At 38.8% G+C, this 18,177-nt stretch overlaps 1 protein-coding gene across 1 annotated transcript in view; it reads right to left on the bottom strand.

Moving 5' to 3' along the window:
• Positions 1-6,337: 6,337 nt before the first annotated feature.
• Positions 6,338-18,177, bottom strand: part of PROX1 (prospero homeobox 1) — a 99,192-nt gene continuing 87,352 nt past the window's right edge. The window contains exon 5 of the mRNA XM_073553363.1: positions 6,338-16,876. Within this exon, the coding sequence (XP_073409464.1) occupies positions 16,691-16,876 (186 nt within the window). The 3' untranslated portion in view covers positions 6,338-16,690. The remainder of the gene's footprint in view (positions 16,877-18,177) is intronic.

The raw sequence follows: 18,177 nt of genomic DNA on the forward strand, positions 1-18,177 counted from the left end.
AGTGGCCAGTGTCAGGCAGCTGCTGCAAAGGCAAATAAAATAATGGGATGCATTAAAAGAGGCATAGATGCTCATGAGGAGAGCATAATTTTACCTCTATATAAGTCACTAGTGCGACCACACTTAGAATACTGTGTACAGTTCTGGTCTCCAGTGTATAAGAAAGACATAGCTGAACTGGAGCGGGTGCAGAGAAGAGCGACCAAGGTTATTATGGAACTGGGGGGTCTGCAATACCAAGACAGGTTATTACACTTGGGGTTATTTAGTTTGGAAAATCGAAGGCTTAGGGGTGATCTTATTACATATAAATATATGCGGGGACAGTACAAAGACCTTTCTAATGATCTTTTTACTCTTAGCCCTGTGACGGGGACAAGGGGGCATCCTCTACGTCTGGAGGAAAGAAGGTTTAAGCACAATCACAGACGCGGATTCTTTACTGTAAGAGCAGTGGGACTATGGAACTCTCTGCCATATGATGTTGTAATGAGTGATTCCCTACTAAAATTTAAGAAGGGACTGGATGCCTTTCTTGAAAAGTATAATATTACAGGGTATATACACTAGTTTCCTTAATATTTTGTTGATCCAGGGAGCTAGTATGACTGCCGTATGTGGAGTCGGGAAGGATTTTTTTTCCCCATTGTGAAGCTTACTGTTTGCCACATGGGTTTTTTTTTGCCTTCCTCTGGATCAACATGTTAGGGGAAGTTAGGATAGGATATGGGTTGAACTAGATAGACTTAAAGTCTCCCTTCAGCCTTAATAACTATGTTACTAGGTTACATTCATCTTTTTGAGAGCGTTTTATTCCACTTTTTGTTCGGCGGTAAGATGATATAGTATCGTTTTTTGCCTCATTTTTTTTGCACTGTTCACTAAAGGGGTTAACTCGTGGCACCGTTTTATAGATTGGGTCGTTCTTGATGCGGCAATATCAAATATGTGAACTTTTAAAATTTTTTATTTTGTCATAAAAACATTCATTTATGGGTACAATATATTTTTATTTTTTTAATTATTTTGTGATTGTTTTAAAATATTTTTACAATGCTTTTTTTCCCACTTTTACTTTGTCTCACTACGGGACTTTCACTTTTTGGATCACGTGCAAAGTATAGCAAAGCAGGAGCTATGCTTTATAAACTGTCAGCACTGCACTGACAGACAAACTTGATACACCATGCTCTGAGCATGGTGTGGCAAGTTTGCTAGATCTGGTGACCCGGATGTCATCATGATGACATCAGGTCACCATGGCAACGATTGCCCCTCGCGATGAAGTCATGGGGGGTGCCTATCGGAGAGCAGAGGGGGCTCCCTCCTTCTGCATGCCTGCTAAATATTGCGATCGAAGCATTTAGGGGATTAATGTGCCAGGAACAGAGCCACTGGGTGCCAGGTGTCAGCTGTCAGAATCTGTGGCGATCATTCACGCACATGCTCTGGGCCATTAGGGTCCTGTTACACACTTCAATGTCCCAGTGATCCCACCAACGTTCCGACGTGGATGGGATTGCTGGGGCATAGTTAGCTGATCACTGGTGAGCTGTCACATAGACAGACCCACCAGCAATCAGGACCAGCGAGCAAGCTGGTATCCAGGGTAAACAGCGGAAAACTAAGAGCCGCGCGGCTCTTAGATACCCGCTGTTTACCCTGGATACCAGCTTGCTCGCTGGTCCTGATCGCTGGTGGGTCTGTCTATGTCCCAGCGATCCCATCCATGTCGGATCGTTGGTGGGATCGCTGGGACATTGAAGCGTGTAGCGGGACCCTAAGTAAAATAAATTTTTACCAAAGGCGGACAACCCCCTCAAATGTCCAGTGTTGAAAATGTGCCGCAGACCAACTTGCAAGGATGTCTCAATACGGCCTAATAGTGTTATATATCAGTACAATATCGCATATTCAAGTCACTTAATGGAACCTAAGCAATAATTAAAAATGTTAAATAAAGTTTACAAAAAAAGGTTACAAATAGAATTGTATTTGCCATAAAAGCAAATCCCAATACAAAATGTTGGCAGTACTGTTTTTTCCTTTTCTCTAAATGTAAAATTATTAAAAATTTATACAGTACATTATATGTACCCCCAAATTATGCCACTGAAAATACAAACTTGACTTTAAAGCAACGGAAAAATAAAAATTAAATAAGGCTCTTTGAATACAAAAATGATATAAATTGTTGTGTCCTTATGACCCAAAGTAGGCCCCTTCCTTAAAGGGTTAACACTTTGGTAAAGGAATAGGGACCTTTTAAGTCTACAAGTTGCTATGGTTATAAATTGTTTCCTTCCTAGGGATGGATGCGTCTCAAATATGTTTTTATTCATTTGGATAGAAATATTAACTGAGAGAATGTGAAAATGCACAAACGGAGCTGAATTACTTAAAGGGTCAAATAGGTATTTATGGCCTATCCCAGTAATGGGTCCTCCGCCTACGGCATATATTTGCAAATACTATCCTATAACCTTTTGTAGGAATACATTTTCAATTTTTTTCTATTAAAAATGTGATAAATGTTCATTATAAAAAGGTGTCCCAAGTTGAAGGATGATTAGGCACCAAAGCAGGTGAAAAGCATGAGGAAAGCAAAGGAAAGACCTTCAGCCGATAACTTCTGGCAGCAGCTTATTGCTGACATCCAGAATAGGGGACAATCTGTTGACCCCAATGCACAATACATTAGATGGTCGGCTGATTTCGGTGAAATGCTAACAATCCATCTATCTATTATCTATCTATCCATCTATTTATTATCTATTATCTATCTAAGAAGAGGCTTGAAAAAGGTTCTCATCTCGAACTGGCACATCGGCAATATGGGCTATTAAAGTTTTTTATACATTTCAATCAGCATGATGTCCCCGTTTTTTGTCTGTCTATCTATCTACCAATCTATGTACAAATAAGAGAATACACTGGCCTTCTTTAAAGGGTATGTCACACTAAGAGATATCGCTAGCAATATCGCTATAACTAGTGACGTTATAGCGATATTGCTAGCGATATCTCTGTGTCTGATACTTACCTACGACCGGCTCCCCCGCTGGTTATCGTTGATCGTGCGAGAACGTCCAGGACTGTTTCTCGTCGTCAGCTTCCTGTGGCGCTTCCTGCTGTGAGGACGAGCAACGCGTGGAGCCGGGCGGGAGGACGCAGGATCGCCTGGTGTGACAGGTAAGTAGCGATCCCCGTCCCCAGCGATGTCGCTAGTGAGATCTGCCTGTGTGGCAGCTCACTAGCGACCACTTAGCGATGTACCAGCGATCCTGACCACGTCATATCGCTAGTCGGGATCGCTGGTACATCGCTAAGTGTGACAGTACCTTTAGAGCTTAGAATACTGCTAAATAGAATATATTTTTACTTTGCACTCAAATTAGCCAATTCATGAAAGCCCATCAGCCACAACAAGGCATACCTTTTTTTTTTTTTTTTTTAGATGGAACCCTAAATGTAATATTTATCAGACATATCTTACCTGGGGTAAAAGCTACAAATATAAAGGGCAGATAGGTACATTTTTTATTTTTTTTTCCTTAAAAATGTAATAAAACAATCCACTCATGTTTTCAAATCTCTCTCTCTATCTATCTATCTAGCTATCTCATGTATACTGCTCAAAAAAATAAAGGGAACACTTAAACAATGACGTGATATTTAAGTGTTCCCTTTATTTTTTTGAGCAGTGTATATCTATTTATCTACCTACAAACAAGGGAATACAGCAGCCACTGTAAGCGCTATTTGAATATATGAAATTTAGACGTTCATTACTACTATATAGAAAATGCTGATAATATGAAGGCCATTAATTCACAAATAGGACAATTCAAGAGAGCCCAATAGCCACTGCAAGGTGTACTTTTCTATTTTTTCATCTCTCCATGTTTTTAAATCTCTATTTTTAATATATATCTAAAAAATAAATAAATGGAGGCAGCACACCAACAAAATAAAGTGACAGTAAGTGCATTTTATCAGCCCAAGGCCACATGGGCTACAAAAGTCCACTTACATAGTGCTTTACTTTGTTGGTGTGCTGCCTCCATTTATTTATGTGGCAGGCTGCGCAAATACCTGAGAGGATTGGCATCCCTTTGTTAGCTTCCGCTTTTCTATCCATATCTAATCTATCTCTATGTATCCATACTGTATTTAGATAGAGTCATGACATCTTGCGATAAATAGTGAAATCCCATAATGTGAAGGTGCCAGGAGGAACATGGAAGAAGCTTATTGAGAAGTTTAGACTCCACTTAAGTAATTTCATAATGAGCATGCATTCTATAAACTTTTTAATCCTACACTTTTTTAGTGTTACATTTTGATGTTATTTTTATGAAGGCAGATTGCTTTTTTTTTGTAACTAAAATAAATAACCATATTTAGGAGAAAAGTCTTCTTAAAGTAGTAAACATATCTTTTTAGCACAGACCCAATTCATCTATGATCTGATCAGTTGGTGAAGCAAAGCTGAGCAACGCCTCCATTTGTCCACCGATTCTGAAACAGTTTTTCTTTTACTTCTGAGACTCTCACTTCCAAAATTATGTTCCTTGCTAATAATTATGCAAACTTTCCCTTCAACCAACTAGGTATAAACTGCAGATCTTCTCTGTAGTTGGCTTTTTTGGATTCCTTGAACCCTAAAACAACGACTGGTGGCAGATTGTAGAGGATATTGCTAACACAAACAGCATCTGGATATTAGTGGTTTCAGAGGATTTTTGGAGAGATGTGAGAGAAGAACCTTTAAGATCTACTCTATGGGCCCAATGCATCAAAGTTTTCATGCCAGAATTCTGGCGTAAAAATGTCGAAGTCACAAAATTTAAGAGCAATTCCGCTTGCGCCTAAATTTTGGTCTTCTCACAACACTTTCTCCCAGCTCTGACAAAATGGGATGGTGGCATGGTGACTTGTCAAATTGATGATGAGTGGTGGCGTTTGCTACACCACAAATCTTACTCCAGCATGAGTCAAAATTTTCTGACTTTAGCACCACCCCTCATCATGACAGGTGTGATCAACACCAGTCTTGATGAATTGGGGCAAGCTACACTATATGAAATTGTCTACATAAAATAAATAGGTTTGGGTATTTGTCTTCACAATTTTTTTTTCATTTTCAAAGTCTATACATCTCAAGCCCAAGAACATAGCAGTGCAGTTTCAGAAGTCACTGGCCTTATTTTGGGACTAGTGATGTAAGCTTTCCAAGCATCGCATTATAAATGGACTAATTGAGTGTCTGAGTTGTCGAAGTGAGCAGTGGAGAACATGGCATTGTCTTTTACCGCCATTTTAAAATGTGGATCAAAGGCTTCACAGGTCCACATTTCATGGTCTGTGTACAGACTATGATTTCTCCAATGGTCTCTTGACCTGAACTCAACAACCTTGTAGGCATTTCTGAGACTCTTGAGTTTGGATCAGGAGATCCTTGGCCGGTTTGGAAATAATGGTCTCTACACAGACTGTAAAACTAACATGTGGCGATAACAAGGAGGAAAGTCATACCTAAAAGTTTTTGAGGTTGTCAGGTTTGTTTTTTTTCCCCCATTTAGCTGGTCTCTTAGTAAACTCCAAGTGCCATCGAAGACAAAAAATATTTTATATTTCAAGGTCAGACATACAACTGGTGCAACATGAATGAGTCCAAGAGGCAAGGGAGCCCATTTCTACCTCCAAAATAGGTGGAATTGTGCATTATTATGAACTATTGGACTGCAAAGGGCCCATATATCGTTCTTGCAGAAGGGCCCTTTTCAGTCTGTGTCTGCCAGTGAGATATTTTTTACATGTCTTCCATCTGCTAGAGGGAGTATGCTAAGCACAGTAGTAATCTGGTTGCCATATTTTTGCCGCAGCTAGTACTGAGCATCCACTTTAATAGACCACATATAGAGTCCATGAAGGGGGTTGCCTGGGCAAAAAAAAAAGTTTCCTAAGGGCTTGGGTCTGTAATAACATAAACTAATTGATACTCACCGAACATTAACCAACTGGATCCAGTGCAGGCTGCTCTGTGGTCTGTGCGGACACAGGAAAGGGAGGCATCACCAGGAAAAAGAACCAATGATGCGCTGCTTAATTTACCTGACCGCTGCAGCCAATCACAGGCCGTAGTGGTCATGCTACATGTGGAACAGAGACACCTCCTCTTCCTGTGTCAGCGCAGACCACGAGTATCAATTAGTTATTTTTTTACAGATCCACATTCTTTATGTCCGGACAACCCCTTAAACCCCAGTATGTCGCAGTCCACCCCAAACACAAAAAGTGCAAAAATAGTAGAAATAAACCTGAAGAACTGCAATGAGCTTGCAATTTATATTTTATTTTGCACAAGCTTGCATATATACTGCACATACATTCAGTTCAGAGAAGATGGAAGGCACACAAGGCAATTGAACTACTGAATTTTTTTTTAAGTGGTACAAAGCGAAAAGGTTAAAGTCTGGAGAGTATACAAAAAGCTTAAAACACACTCAATAAAATACCCTGCCCCCTCCCACCCACATCATCACCGCCATCATATTACATCCTCATCTGCATCTTATTTCAATAATTCCGGAGCTGCCAAGCATGGAAACTTGGAAATCAATTGTCTACCACAACAAGTTTTTTTGTTTTTTGTTTTTCGTTTTTTTTTTTTAACATTTATTTTTTTTTTTTAATGTGTTTCTTCCTTGAAATGGAATGGGTATTTTATTTTGTAATAGTGTCATCAAAAATCATTACAGTACATCCTTGGCAATACAAAAAATGTACACCGTCATGAAAATAAATTAGGATAAATTAAACCAATAAATTATGCAAAGTTTTCAGAACAACTGACAAAAAAGAAAATCCACAAAAAAAATTGCCTCTAACTAGAAAAGAACAAAAAAAAAAATCATTCATTTTATTTGTAACTATCTTAAAATTAGATGATCTTCAATACAAAAACGAGCATAATAATGCTATATACAACATATTGCTAAATAATATAAAGGCAGTGTTTCATCACAATTTTATCATTATTTACACACACAGAAAGACTCAGATTTTTTTTTTCATCATGTAATAATAACTTTTCACTCATCTGAGTAATGCCAGTCATTTTTTTTAGAATTTTTTTTTTCTTTATCAAAACGGCAAGAGCAAGCGATTGATATCAAGTCAGTGTAAAATACACAGTTCTTATAAACAATTTTTATACTTTTTTTTTTCCTCTCTCATTTGGCTGAGATATAAGGGACTTAAATTCTTAAAAGGCGAAAAAAATAAAAAACTAAAACATTAGTTTACCAATTGTTTACAGAAACAAAATAGAAAAAAAAAATCTATTTTTTATTTTATTTTACACTCCTATATAGGCAGAATTAATATAACTAGTATTTAATATAAAAAGAGATTGTGCTAAGTGCAATAAAACCATTTTATTCACATAATGCGGTTTTTTTTTTTTTTGGAACGAGAAAAAAAAATTTCCTACTTCATCATGAGATGTTAAATACACAGCGAAAAGCAGAAATAAAATAAGGACAATAGATACACAATGGATTTTATATACTGTCATGTAATATATTATACATTTAAGCAAATAGATTTATTTTACTGGACTTTTCATATATAATGACATCCCAGTTGTTTAGTAAAACTTTTTTTTTTTTTTTTTACATAGTTGCTGGTGAAAATCTTTTTTTTTTTCCTTAGAAAGAAATGATTACTTCTATGTATTTATTGAGCGTCATCATTGTCACAATGGCCCATAGATCAACCACGTGTAGGTGTCTGTGTCAGCACAAGTCGTTCTGTATTATATATATATATGTATAAAACACTTTTGTATTTCGTTATCTACACCTTACTGTGCACATTCTGAAATGAAAGATAACGATTTCAAAATGTAAAAAAATTTTTTTATTCAACATAGCTGGTTTTTGTCCTTCGCTTTTTCTATAGAAATTGAATGTTTTAGTCTTTTCTTTTGCTTGTTTATCTTTTTCATCAAATATATACAAGGTCTTAAAAAAACTACCCCCGCCCCTTAAACACCCCTGCTTAAGGGCGAAAAAAATCCCTAAAATATACAGTATTCAGTCACAAGTTATACCAGCAAAATATTTCACAAAACTACGGTAATAATATTCAGAGGCATGACTCTTGGGGGGAAAAAGAAGTGTGAAAGAACTATCATTTACGAACCTGGGAAATATCGGGGATTATATAAACATCATCAACACCAATAGGACTGAGAATTGGATTAGGACTGCTATATATATATATATATATATATATATATATATATATATATTATGTTGTTGCTAGGATAAAGAATAATAAAGGTTTAATTGCGAGATTATTTTGGAGGACTCACTATTGTTTTCAATTGGCACACTGTAATACTTAATTTCTCCTGTGGTGGCACTGTAGGGGGATTACATACTTTCTTGCTCACTGCTACAAATTATTATTGATGAACCCTCAGATTAAAAAGAGATTTTTAGAATAATTTCATAAATGTATGTCTATTTTAGAACAGCTGTAATTTTTGCTTTGACCTCACGACTTAAATGCCCATTAAAAAGCCCTGAGGCTCCTGCAATGTATTGAGGATATAGAGCAGGGTTCCCCAACTCCAGTCCTCAAGGCCCACCAACAGGTCATGTTTTCAGGATTTCCTTAGTATTGCTCAGGTGGTAATTGCATCACCTGTACAATACAAGGGAAATCCTGAAAACATGACCTGTTGGTGGGCCTTGAGGACTGGAGTTGGGGAACCCTGATATAGAGGGAACTTTCACACCCTATCGCAAACCTTGAATATGTCTTATGTTGGTACAATGGGTGGGTTGCTTTTCTTTAACAATTACATAGAACTTATTAAATCCCTAGCTATTCCCCAGAATGGGACATACTAGCCGAAAAGAAAAAAAAAAATCCTTAAAAATATAAACCTCATATTAAATGCTGAAGAAAAATGATGAATCTCATCCATCATTGCTTTATCTATTGCTTTTTAAGCCATTATTCTTTAAAAAAAATTCAAATATCTAAACGGGCAAGAAAATCACCGTATTGTAATTTTTTTTTCTCCCTACAACAGTTTTCTTCAAAAAATTCTACTAACCCTCCCAATCCCCTCTGTACAACACAAAAAAAATATGCATAGGTAATACACAGACAAAACGTATAGTGCGGATTGCAGGTGATGAAGAAGCTTCAAGCCTCCAGTGATTTTATTAAGGACTCCCAATTTCCCATGATAAAAATTCAAGACATTATTGGGACATGCTAGCACAACAGCCCAACAACTGGGCGGCCACATATAGTACGAGTATCTCCCAAGTTTTATTTTTGCCAAAATTGGTCATCTTGTGCAACTCAAAGGTAAATGAAACCGTCAGCCGATGGTATCTAAGTTGTGGCTCGTTAGCTGTTGCTAAACTACAACTTCCATCATGGTACGTTGGGAGCTGTAGTTTTGTAAAATCTTGAGATCCAGAGATCGGAAACTATAGCGAATGTGTGCAAGGCACAAGACTGAAGTTGACGTAAGAGGGGACCTGTGCACAATAAAATCTATATTTGCTGGTGCGTTTAAGTTTTATAGACACATCACTATATAATTCCTAAAAGGAGAAGGTAGAAATATTACCATGTACAATGCAAGGATTTAAATCATCCACAATGACCTTGAGAATCATGTTTTATCTCCAGTCTTAACCCTTGTGCCCGGAGTCTTAATATCTCACATCCATTCACCGCCTGATACATACGCACACAGGCAAACCAGACGTAATTCACTTGTAAATCACCTTAGTTACTGAAAGGCCCAACTTATCAGAACAGAGATTTATGACACATCAGCCTTCAAATATTAATCTATTCTTAGGCTGCAGATTGAGCATGGAGGGGGGGAATCTTCAGAAGAGAAGCGTTTACGCTGAGGACAAACTAGAGAGATATATAAGCGGCACCAATTGTCGCTCTATTGCTGATATCTGCTGGTAACTGAGGGGAAACCAAGGATTGAGTCATATGATGCCAACCATTGAGAGTGACGTGACACGAAGGAAAGTGTTTGCTTTAGCTTTAGAGTATGCGCACACGTTGCAGATTCGTCTGTGGATCTGTAGCAGATTTGGCCCTGCGGATCCGCAGCAGTTTTCCAAGGGATGTACAGTACCATGTCATCCTATGGAAAACAAAAACCGTTGTGCACATGCTGCGGAAAATTCCACGCGGAAACGAAGAGGATTATTATCCGCAACATGTCAATTCTTTGTGCGGATTCCGCAGCGTTTTAACACCTATTCCATTCTAGGAATCTGCAGGTGTACGTAAACGCAGGCGAAATCTGCACTAAATCCACTAGAAATTCGCAGGTAAAACTCAGGCATTTTGACCAGCGGATTCTGTGCGGAAAAATCCGCACACGAATCCGCAACGTGTGCACGTACCCGAACAGTAAATGTCCACCTTAAAAATCTAATAAACTGATCTCTTCTCTGCTGTCATCTCATTATCATCATAGGTAGCATTAAAATGACTGATATCACCTATACAAATAACACAGGAATCACCATTTACAATGGGTGATGTCACAGCTCACCTTCTCCCCTCCTCTAGAATGACTGACAATACCCCTATATACAGTAGATAACACAGGATCCACCATTCACAACAGGTGATATCACAGCTCACCTCCTCCTCCTGTACAATGACTGTTAACACCTCTATATACAGTAGATAACTCAAGATCCACCATTCACAGTAGTTGATGTCACAGCTCGCCTTCTCCCTTGCTCTAGAATGACTGATGACACCTCTATATACAGTAGATAACACAGGATCCACCATTCACAATAGGAGATGTCATAGCTCACCTCTTACTCCTCTACAATGACTGGTAACACCTCTATATTCAGTAGATAACACACGATACACCATTGGCAATATATGATATCACGGCTCACCTCCTCCTGTACAATTGCTTCTAACACTTCTGTATACAGTAGATAACACAGCATCCACCAACCACAATAGGATATGTCACAGCTCATCTCCCCCCTCCTGTACAGCAACTTGATATCACCACCACATACAGCAGATATCGAAATCCAGCATTCATAATAGGAGAGGTCACAGTTCACCTCCTCCTCTCCCTGCACAGTACCTCTGCACAGATCACAGGGCATGCCCACAACACTCTCAAACCAATGAGTTTCAATGGATCAAATGGCTGCTGTAAAGTGCATCTCTAACTGCTATTAATAGAAGCTTAGCTAAGATTTCTGTTCCCAGTCCAAGAAATGGAATAAATAAAAATCTACAGTAAAACAAAAAACAGATGATATATTTTTTTTATATCTCTTTTCTTAATCTTGGTTATACCTATTCATTAATTAGAAGGGTTTTATTACTGGGCATTAACTACTGAATGAGGTTTTTGAAAATGTTTTTTATTTACTATAAACTTCGTAAAATGCTACATTGAAATCATATGCTGATATCATACATGTTATGGAGCCTGAGGGAGCCTAAAATGTCACTCTGCCATAAGATTAGTTTTATAAATTGCTACAGTGTATATCATTTTACATTGGGGGCTCATGTTCCTCCTCTGACCTAAACAGTCCTATCACTGTCATCTACAGATTGCAGTACAGCCATCAGTTAGGGTAGACTAAGAAAGACTGTCAAGGTCAATGTTAAGGTCAAGAGGGGCAGCTTTTCCCCTTGAACAGTCTCAGTTTTGCACCATGCACCCCATGTGCTACAAGTTCAATAAAATAAGCTGCGCTCCTCAGTGATGTTTATATACGATCTGACAATTTTTAATAACACACCACCGGTCATAGTTACAACTATAATCAACAGACCCATAAAAATGCAAATAAGAGTATAAGACATGACTAAAAATCACAAAAACAGCCGGGTCGACGCATGAACTTTGCTTCCCCCACTACTGCCTGCGCCACAGAATTTTGTACTCACTCCATTAACACTCGTACACAATAATGACAGGGTATCATACAATTGTGTTCATGAATCTGATGTCAGCTGATTTCTTTCTTTTTTTTGTGCTGACAGTAATTACTTTGATGCGTTTCAATCTCTCAGCAGAATGAAGGGAAATTGCAGATATCAGGTTAGCAATGTAATGAAACGGATATATTTTCACGCTTCAAAGTCAAATTGGGAAAATGGAAAGATTATGTTAAATATCAGTCAGCAACGCACAAGCAGTTTTTTTTTTTCGTGGGTGGAGCGATGGTTTATGAGAACCATGACGGTCTCATCATTCAGCCGGAAAATATGGTTAGAGATTGGACATTAATCTGTCACTTTCCCTGGAGTTTGGTGATCTTACTCTGGCACGAATATATTAATGCTGAATTTACTTTTCCAGTTACCTACAACCTGTGGATTTCCTGCTTTCGGTAGATTAAAACTCCTATACTGGAAGCTGTGGTCTCTTACTAGCTGGATAGCCACATCTTCAGAGCTCTAAAAACTGCCTACATGCCTACACCTTAACGTTAAAGTGCTCAAGTTCCAAAATATTACAATAACAAAAGTTACCGCTACCTTAAAAGTTTTTTTAAACATCTAAATGGCAGGTTAGAAAATTACTACCGTACAAACTACTGATTTACAAAGAAGAGTCAAGAGGCAACCCAAGTGCAGTTTTGGTGCCACGTTTTGCCTGGGACTCGGGAGGTTGATAGTCATTAAGTCTAAAATCTGTGTTCTGGCTACAAGACCTGAGCTTCTGGTAGTTTGCTGAATTGATCTTAGATGAGTTCGATTAAGAAGAACCATGTCTTGGTCTTTCGGCCATGATAGAGGTGTTAAACTCCAGTCATTTGAAACTGCACTGCCCAAATATTGAGGTGCACCCCATGATCCATGAAGGTGCGGCCAAGCAAGCGGGTTGTGGTGCAATTTTACTGGTAGCAGTACACTGTATCATACAATACCAGCCCAGTCGCCAGTTTGGATAAGTAGCTGGAGTTGGCATTCAGTGATGCCGGTACTACTGTCCTATAGTGGAGACTGGGATTGCGTAGATAGAACCCCAGTAAAGTTTGGGAACAGGTGCCCCAGAACACCCACAAAAGCTACTATTAATACTGCCAGCCACAGGAGAATTCATTGAGAATAGGCAAACGCTGTACGTTACAATACTTGACCCAATTACATAACCATATATACCAACTATACCGATTTTTCTGAAACAATCTCATCAAATTTGAGGGTCCAATAGTGGTGGGATTTAGAAAATTCTGGATGGGGGGGCAAAAATAAAACCTTGAATGTTAGTACTACAACTATGAATAGCTGAGGGGGTGGAAAAGTGCAACGAGACTGAAAGAGTCCAAAAAGCCACCCTGATCCAAACGAGGAAGGCCTTTATGAGGCCCTTAACACATTTTGCATTGGGGCTCAGGAGGCTATAAGTTTTATTTTTGTTCCCAAAAACTCAAGTTATGACAAATAAATGTGATCCAAACATTTACTCTAAGTTAACGATAACTTTTCATTACGATTAATTCAAAAGTAATATATATATATTAGAGACATATATATATATATATAAAGGCTATTTCCACAAACACTTCCACTTATTTAGCGATCTGCAGTGGGATTCTCGAGTGCAGGCCCTTCTGAATAGGTTAATTATTACACCAAAGTCCAAAGTGTTTCAGGACGTGACCTAATAAGTGCCGAAAACAGGGCCAGGGGAGAACGGTCTTGTGCAAGGACACCTTCGCAGATAAGCAGCTTGACACATACTGACTAAACGGATAGAGACCCAGAAGTCATGTTTCCTTTCAATTTACTTGCTGTCCAAAAACTTTCCCCGGGACAATATTTCTTTTTGTTACCACCTACAGCATTTAATCATGAATTTATCTACAACTTCTAAAACTAAAATACCTTTCTGATTTTTTCATCTATAGGGAAAGTTTTGTTTTTTTAATGTGATGTTACTTACTAATCCCTCTGCCGCTGGTGAACTGAGATATAAAAGGGTCGTATATATGGCAGTGTAATATCTAAGATCAAGGTCCCTCCATGTCATCTGATCATAGGTCTTTCTGTAAGAAAATCTCACATCAGGACCAGAAATTCATGAAAAGAACTCATTGAAATCAAAATCAATCGATGCCTCTGCTAATTCTTAGCTACATGAATATGACTCATAGAAGAGGTGTTGGTGGCTTCTCTCTACAAACTATCACTTGCCATAAATATGCAATATTTTTACTTGGTGTAAACACCGCTGTTCTTCTGAATCTGAAGTTGTTTTTCTTTTGTTCCTGCTCCTCTCCGTTCCTGAGATATGGCCTCCTCTTCCCTGTATTTGTTAGATAAATGGGTGTGGTGTACAGAGAAGACCTTATTACCACACCCACTTGGCTCCGAAGACTAGATTTATGTAAAGGAAATAGAGGGCTATATTTCAGGAATGGAGAGGCGTAGGGAAAAAAGACAAACATTGCCAGATTCAGGAGAATAGCGGCATTTACACCAGATAAAACAACAAACTATTAATGACAAGTGATAGGTCCTCATGAAAGAGGCCTCTAAAAATCTATTCATTCCCTTTAAGACGATCTTTACACCCAGTCATGTCAATATCTAAACAGCTGAGCTACCTATAAGTCTAACAAAAAAAACAGCTAAAAAACCAAAGTCAGGCAGTCCAGCGGGTGTTTAACATGAGGTAAGTCATCCGTCCATTACAGTATGTGCTGGATTCAGTAGTGGATTACTAGAGAAGACTTGGAGTAAACATATTAAGTCATTTAAGTCATGTGCAGCTTTTTGCCGAATGTCCATAAAAAAAGGTAAAAATACTCGTGACTATTTCATGACATTTTTTAACCCCCTAATCTTACAGGGGAGAGCAGCATTAACTTTTTAGTTTCCAGTGATGACCAGACTTTCATGTCGTTCACAGTGATCTGACTCCTTGGCCCTGGAAAGGGTCTTTGCTTAAATTTTGTGCAGTAGTCATTTCCGTGCTTGATTGGCCTTTTGCACAACCATTATATGAGACAGGTTGATGCAAAAAGTCACAGCTGAAGAGGCTCTAAATATTCCGATCTGTGAGAGGCGTAATTAGTGCATTCCAGGGATGTACGCGGAGGAGACAGGGGCCCCATAGTAAAAAAAAAAGAAAAAGAGAAAAATCATCACAGGCTTGTCTCATGGGCCTGTGGAATGGGAGAGTCTAGTTTAGATTCACTCCAACCATGGTGATGGGGTCAACCTAGCAGCAACACCATTATAATAAATACACCTGTAGCGTAATATCTCGGAGGACACACTAAAATCAAATTAAGAACGCTAAACGTCCTACACTTCATGTGCTAAAATTTGTGCCATAAGGTTAATTCCCAGCTGGCCTAAACAGGTAGTGGCCCCCTTTAAATATACAATATGGAGGTACTAACCTTCCAGTATACAGGATGGCAGCTTGCCTGCCCACATATTTGCTTAAGAATCAGTAGAACAGCAATCATTCTTTATATGTGCCATATCTTATTTCTTTGAAATCTACTCCTATAATCGCCTGAGTAATAATACCACACAGGATCAAAAGGAGAGAACTGAATTCCTCCCCGTTTTGTCGTCAGTGGGAAAATTACTCGGCAATGTTATATAACGAGTTAAAGTGTAAAACTGTCGTCTGAACACAGTGGATGCAGCCATGGAAAGGTACTGCTTGGTTCGCATCTTACCGGTTAAAGTCTTAGCATAAGATATTAGACTGTGAAATAGGGTAGATTCAACCAACCAAGGGGAAGAGTGAACCCGATCAGGAACCCTCTACACAGAGGATACCAGTGGCTTGCCACCTTACCGTGTGTAAGATGTGAGCCTGTGGCATAGGGGCGGCCTGTGTAGATTTACTCCACCCATAAGGATGGGGTCAACCCAAGCAGAAATCCTCTTGACAAGAAGAGCTACCGGTGGGATGGCTCCTTACCAGTAACTATGGGTAGAGTCTTAGAATATAATATGGGCCTGTAGAATAGGTGAGCCATGTGTAGATTCACTACACCTATAGGGAAAAAAAATCAACCAAAGAAGGAACCCTCTCCACAACGGTTGCCGGTAAGTCGGCCCCTTTACTGGTTATTACGAGCAAGGTCTTAGCAGACCAAGATGGCTACATCCACTAATGCTCCAATGACCGATACAGTTTAACATAACCTCAAATATAAATAAAGTTCACAGACTAGCTGAAATAAAAAAAAAGAACAAAAAAAAGAAAAGATTATAAAATCCAGAATGATAAAAAAAGTAACAGTAGAGTACACAGACATTTCTTAAATGCCCTAATATACTATATACAGGTTAGACTCGACGTCCTTATTGTGCTCGGTAATAATTACAGGGAGCTCAATAAATCATTTAGTAAAGTATTAGAGATTGTAGCTACTCAAATGTTATCATTAATAAGGGGGAGATATAAATAAAGTACATGACAGATTTTCTATGCATGTGTACATTGAGTACACAAGGGGTGACAGTTGCAATCACACTCACGCGCACAAACTTTTCGGGGGAGCGAAGGAATTGGGTAGAGGAAAGGGGCAAGGCGATTAAAAAAAAAATAAAGAAAAAAGTCAGTTTTGTACATTCAGAACTAGTAGTGGAATCATCACTCGTGAAGTAGTTCTTGTAGGCAGTTTGGGGAACGAAAGATTTCAGGGACTTCGCTGTCCAACTTGCAGATAACCTTGTAGATGGCCTTCTTCCAGGAAGGATCAACGTCTTTGCCGGCTATAATGGCATTGAAAAACTCTCGTAATGTGATCTGCGCCACTTCCAGGAATCTCTCCGGAACCTGCTGATACAAGGAGACAATGGTATTAATAAAAGTTTTCAGTTTCTAGCCCCCTGATTCTTCAAAGGGGTGTGAGACAGTTCTTCGTTGCGAGATGAGGGCTTACCGGACACCTGCACATTCTAATTATGGCAGACGTCTATTGTCATCTGCATGTAAAGGCGGCTAATAATAGAAGGACTTTAAAGACAAATGCTCATCTTTGGAAAAAGAATAGGGAAGAAAGATAAGCCCGGGAAGACCAGAGATCTTTATAAGATTTCTCACACCGTGTTTAATGCCAAGATGGCTACGTGAGATCGCCTGACATGTATAAAGGGCATCCTGCCAGAATAATACAATACAGATAGATGACATTGGACTAAACTATATGTCAGTTCTGCATATATTCAGAGATGATTTATAGAGAGGGCTACAGTGGGACTAATAAACCACCCATGCATGTTTACTGCCTCCTACAAGTCACTGGTAAATCCTTGGCTAGAAGCTACCTGTTAAAAGGGGATCATCAATTTTTGATTCAAACCCCAAGTTTCTGCACTTCTACATCTAAGTGCTACCTCAAAAGTGCAGTGTGCCAATCAAAAAGGATACAGCCTATCACAAACCTTCTCCACAAAGAGAAGGGCCTTTACAAACTTTCTCATATCCCGAGCCAGAAGACCTGAAAAGCACCCCCCTTCGCCAAGATGAAGGGTGAGTCTGTATTGCTTCTGGCTTCAACCTGGGCTACAAAACCCAGTAACTACCAGTAGCTGAAGAGTTGAAGATGAGGTTTTACTCTCCCAAAAGGGGTGAGCTAGGTGTGTGGGGATAGGAAACTGGTGGACACCAAAACCTAACAAATCTCCAAGAAAGAAAACTCTCAAGGTTATTACACACTGAAAAAGTCTTCAGTTTGTCTATCATCCAAAAATTTCCCCTTAATGCACAAGAAGTGACACAGATCCGTAGATTTTGTGTAGTAACCGGGAATGGTTTTGCAGATCTTTCCCACACAAGTGAAAGGGGGAGAACTCATTGTACCATTCATGGTCTTACATAATTTAGGGAGCTGTGCCACTTCTGATGCACCATGACACTTTCAGTCAACTGACCTCTCCTCCACCCCTCGATCCGATATTGAGAATATTAAAGCCCCATAAAACCTCTTTAACTCAGGCTATTTGATGGATAGAAATTTATCCTCCAAAAATAAGGAGCCACCTGGTTCCTTTGACACATCACTTTTTTTTTTTTTTTTAAAGACATGAGATTTAGATTAGCTAGATTGTCTCCAATGTAAACTTTTCCTAAACTCT

The sequence above is a fragment of the Dendrobates tinctorius genome, unplaced genomic scaffold, assembly GCF_039654945.1.
Source record: "Dendrobates tinctorius isolate UK_male_01 unplaced genomic scaffold, ASM3965494v1 ptg000201l, whole genome shotgun sequence".
Classification (NCBI taxonomy): Eukaryota; Metazoa; Chordata; class Amphibia; order Anura; family Dendrobatidae; genus Dendrobates; species Dendrobates tinctorius.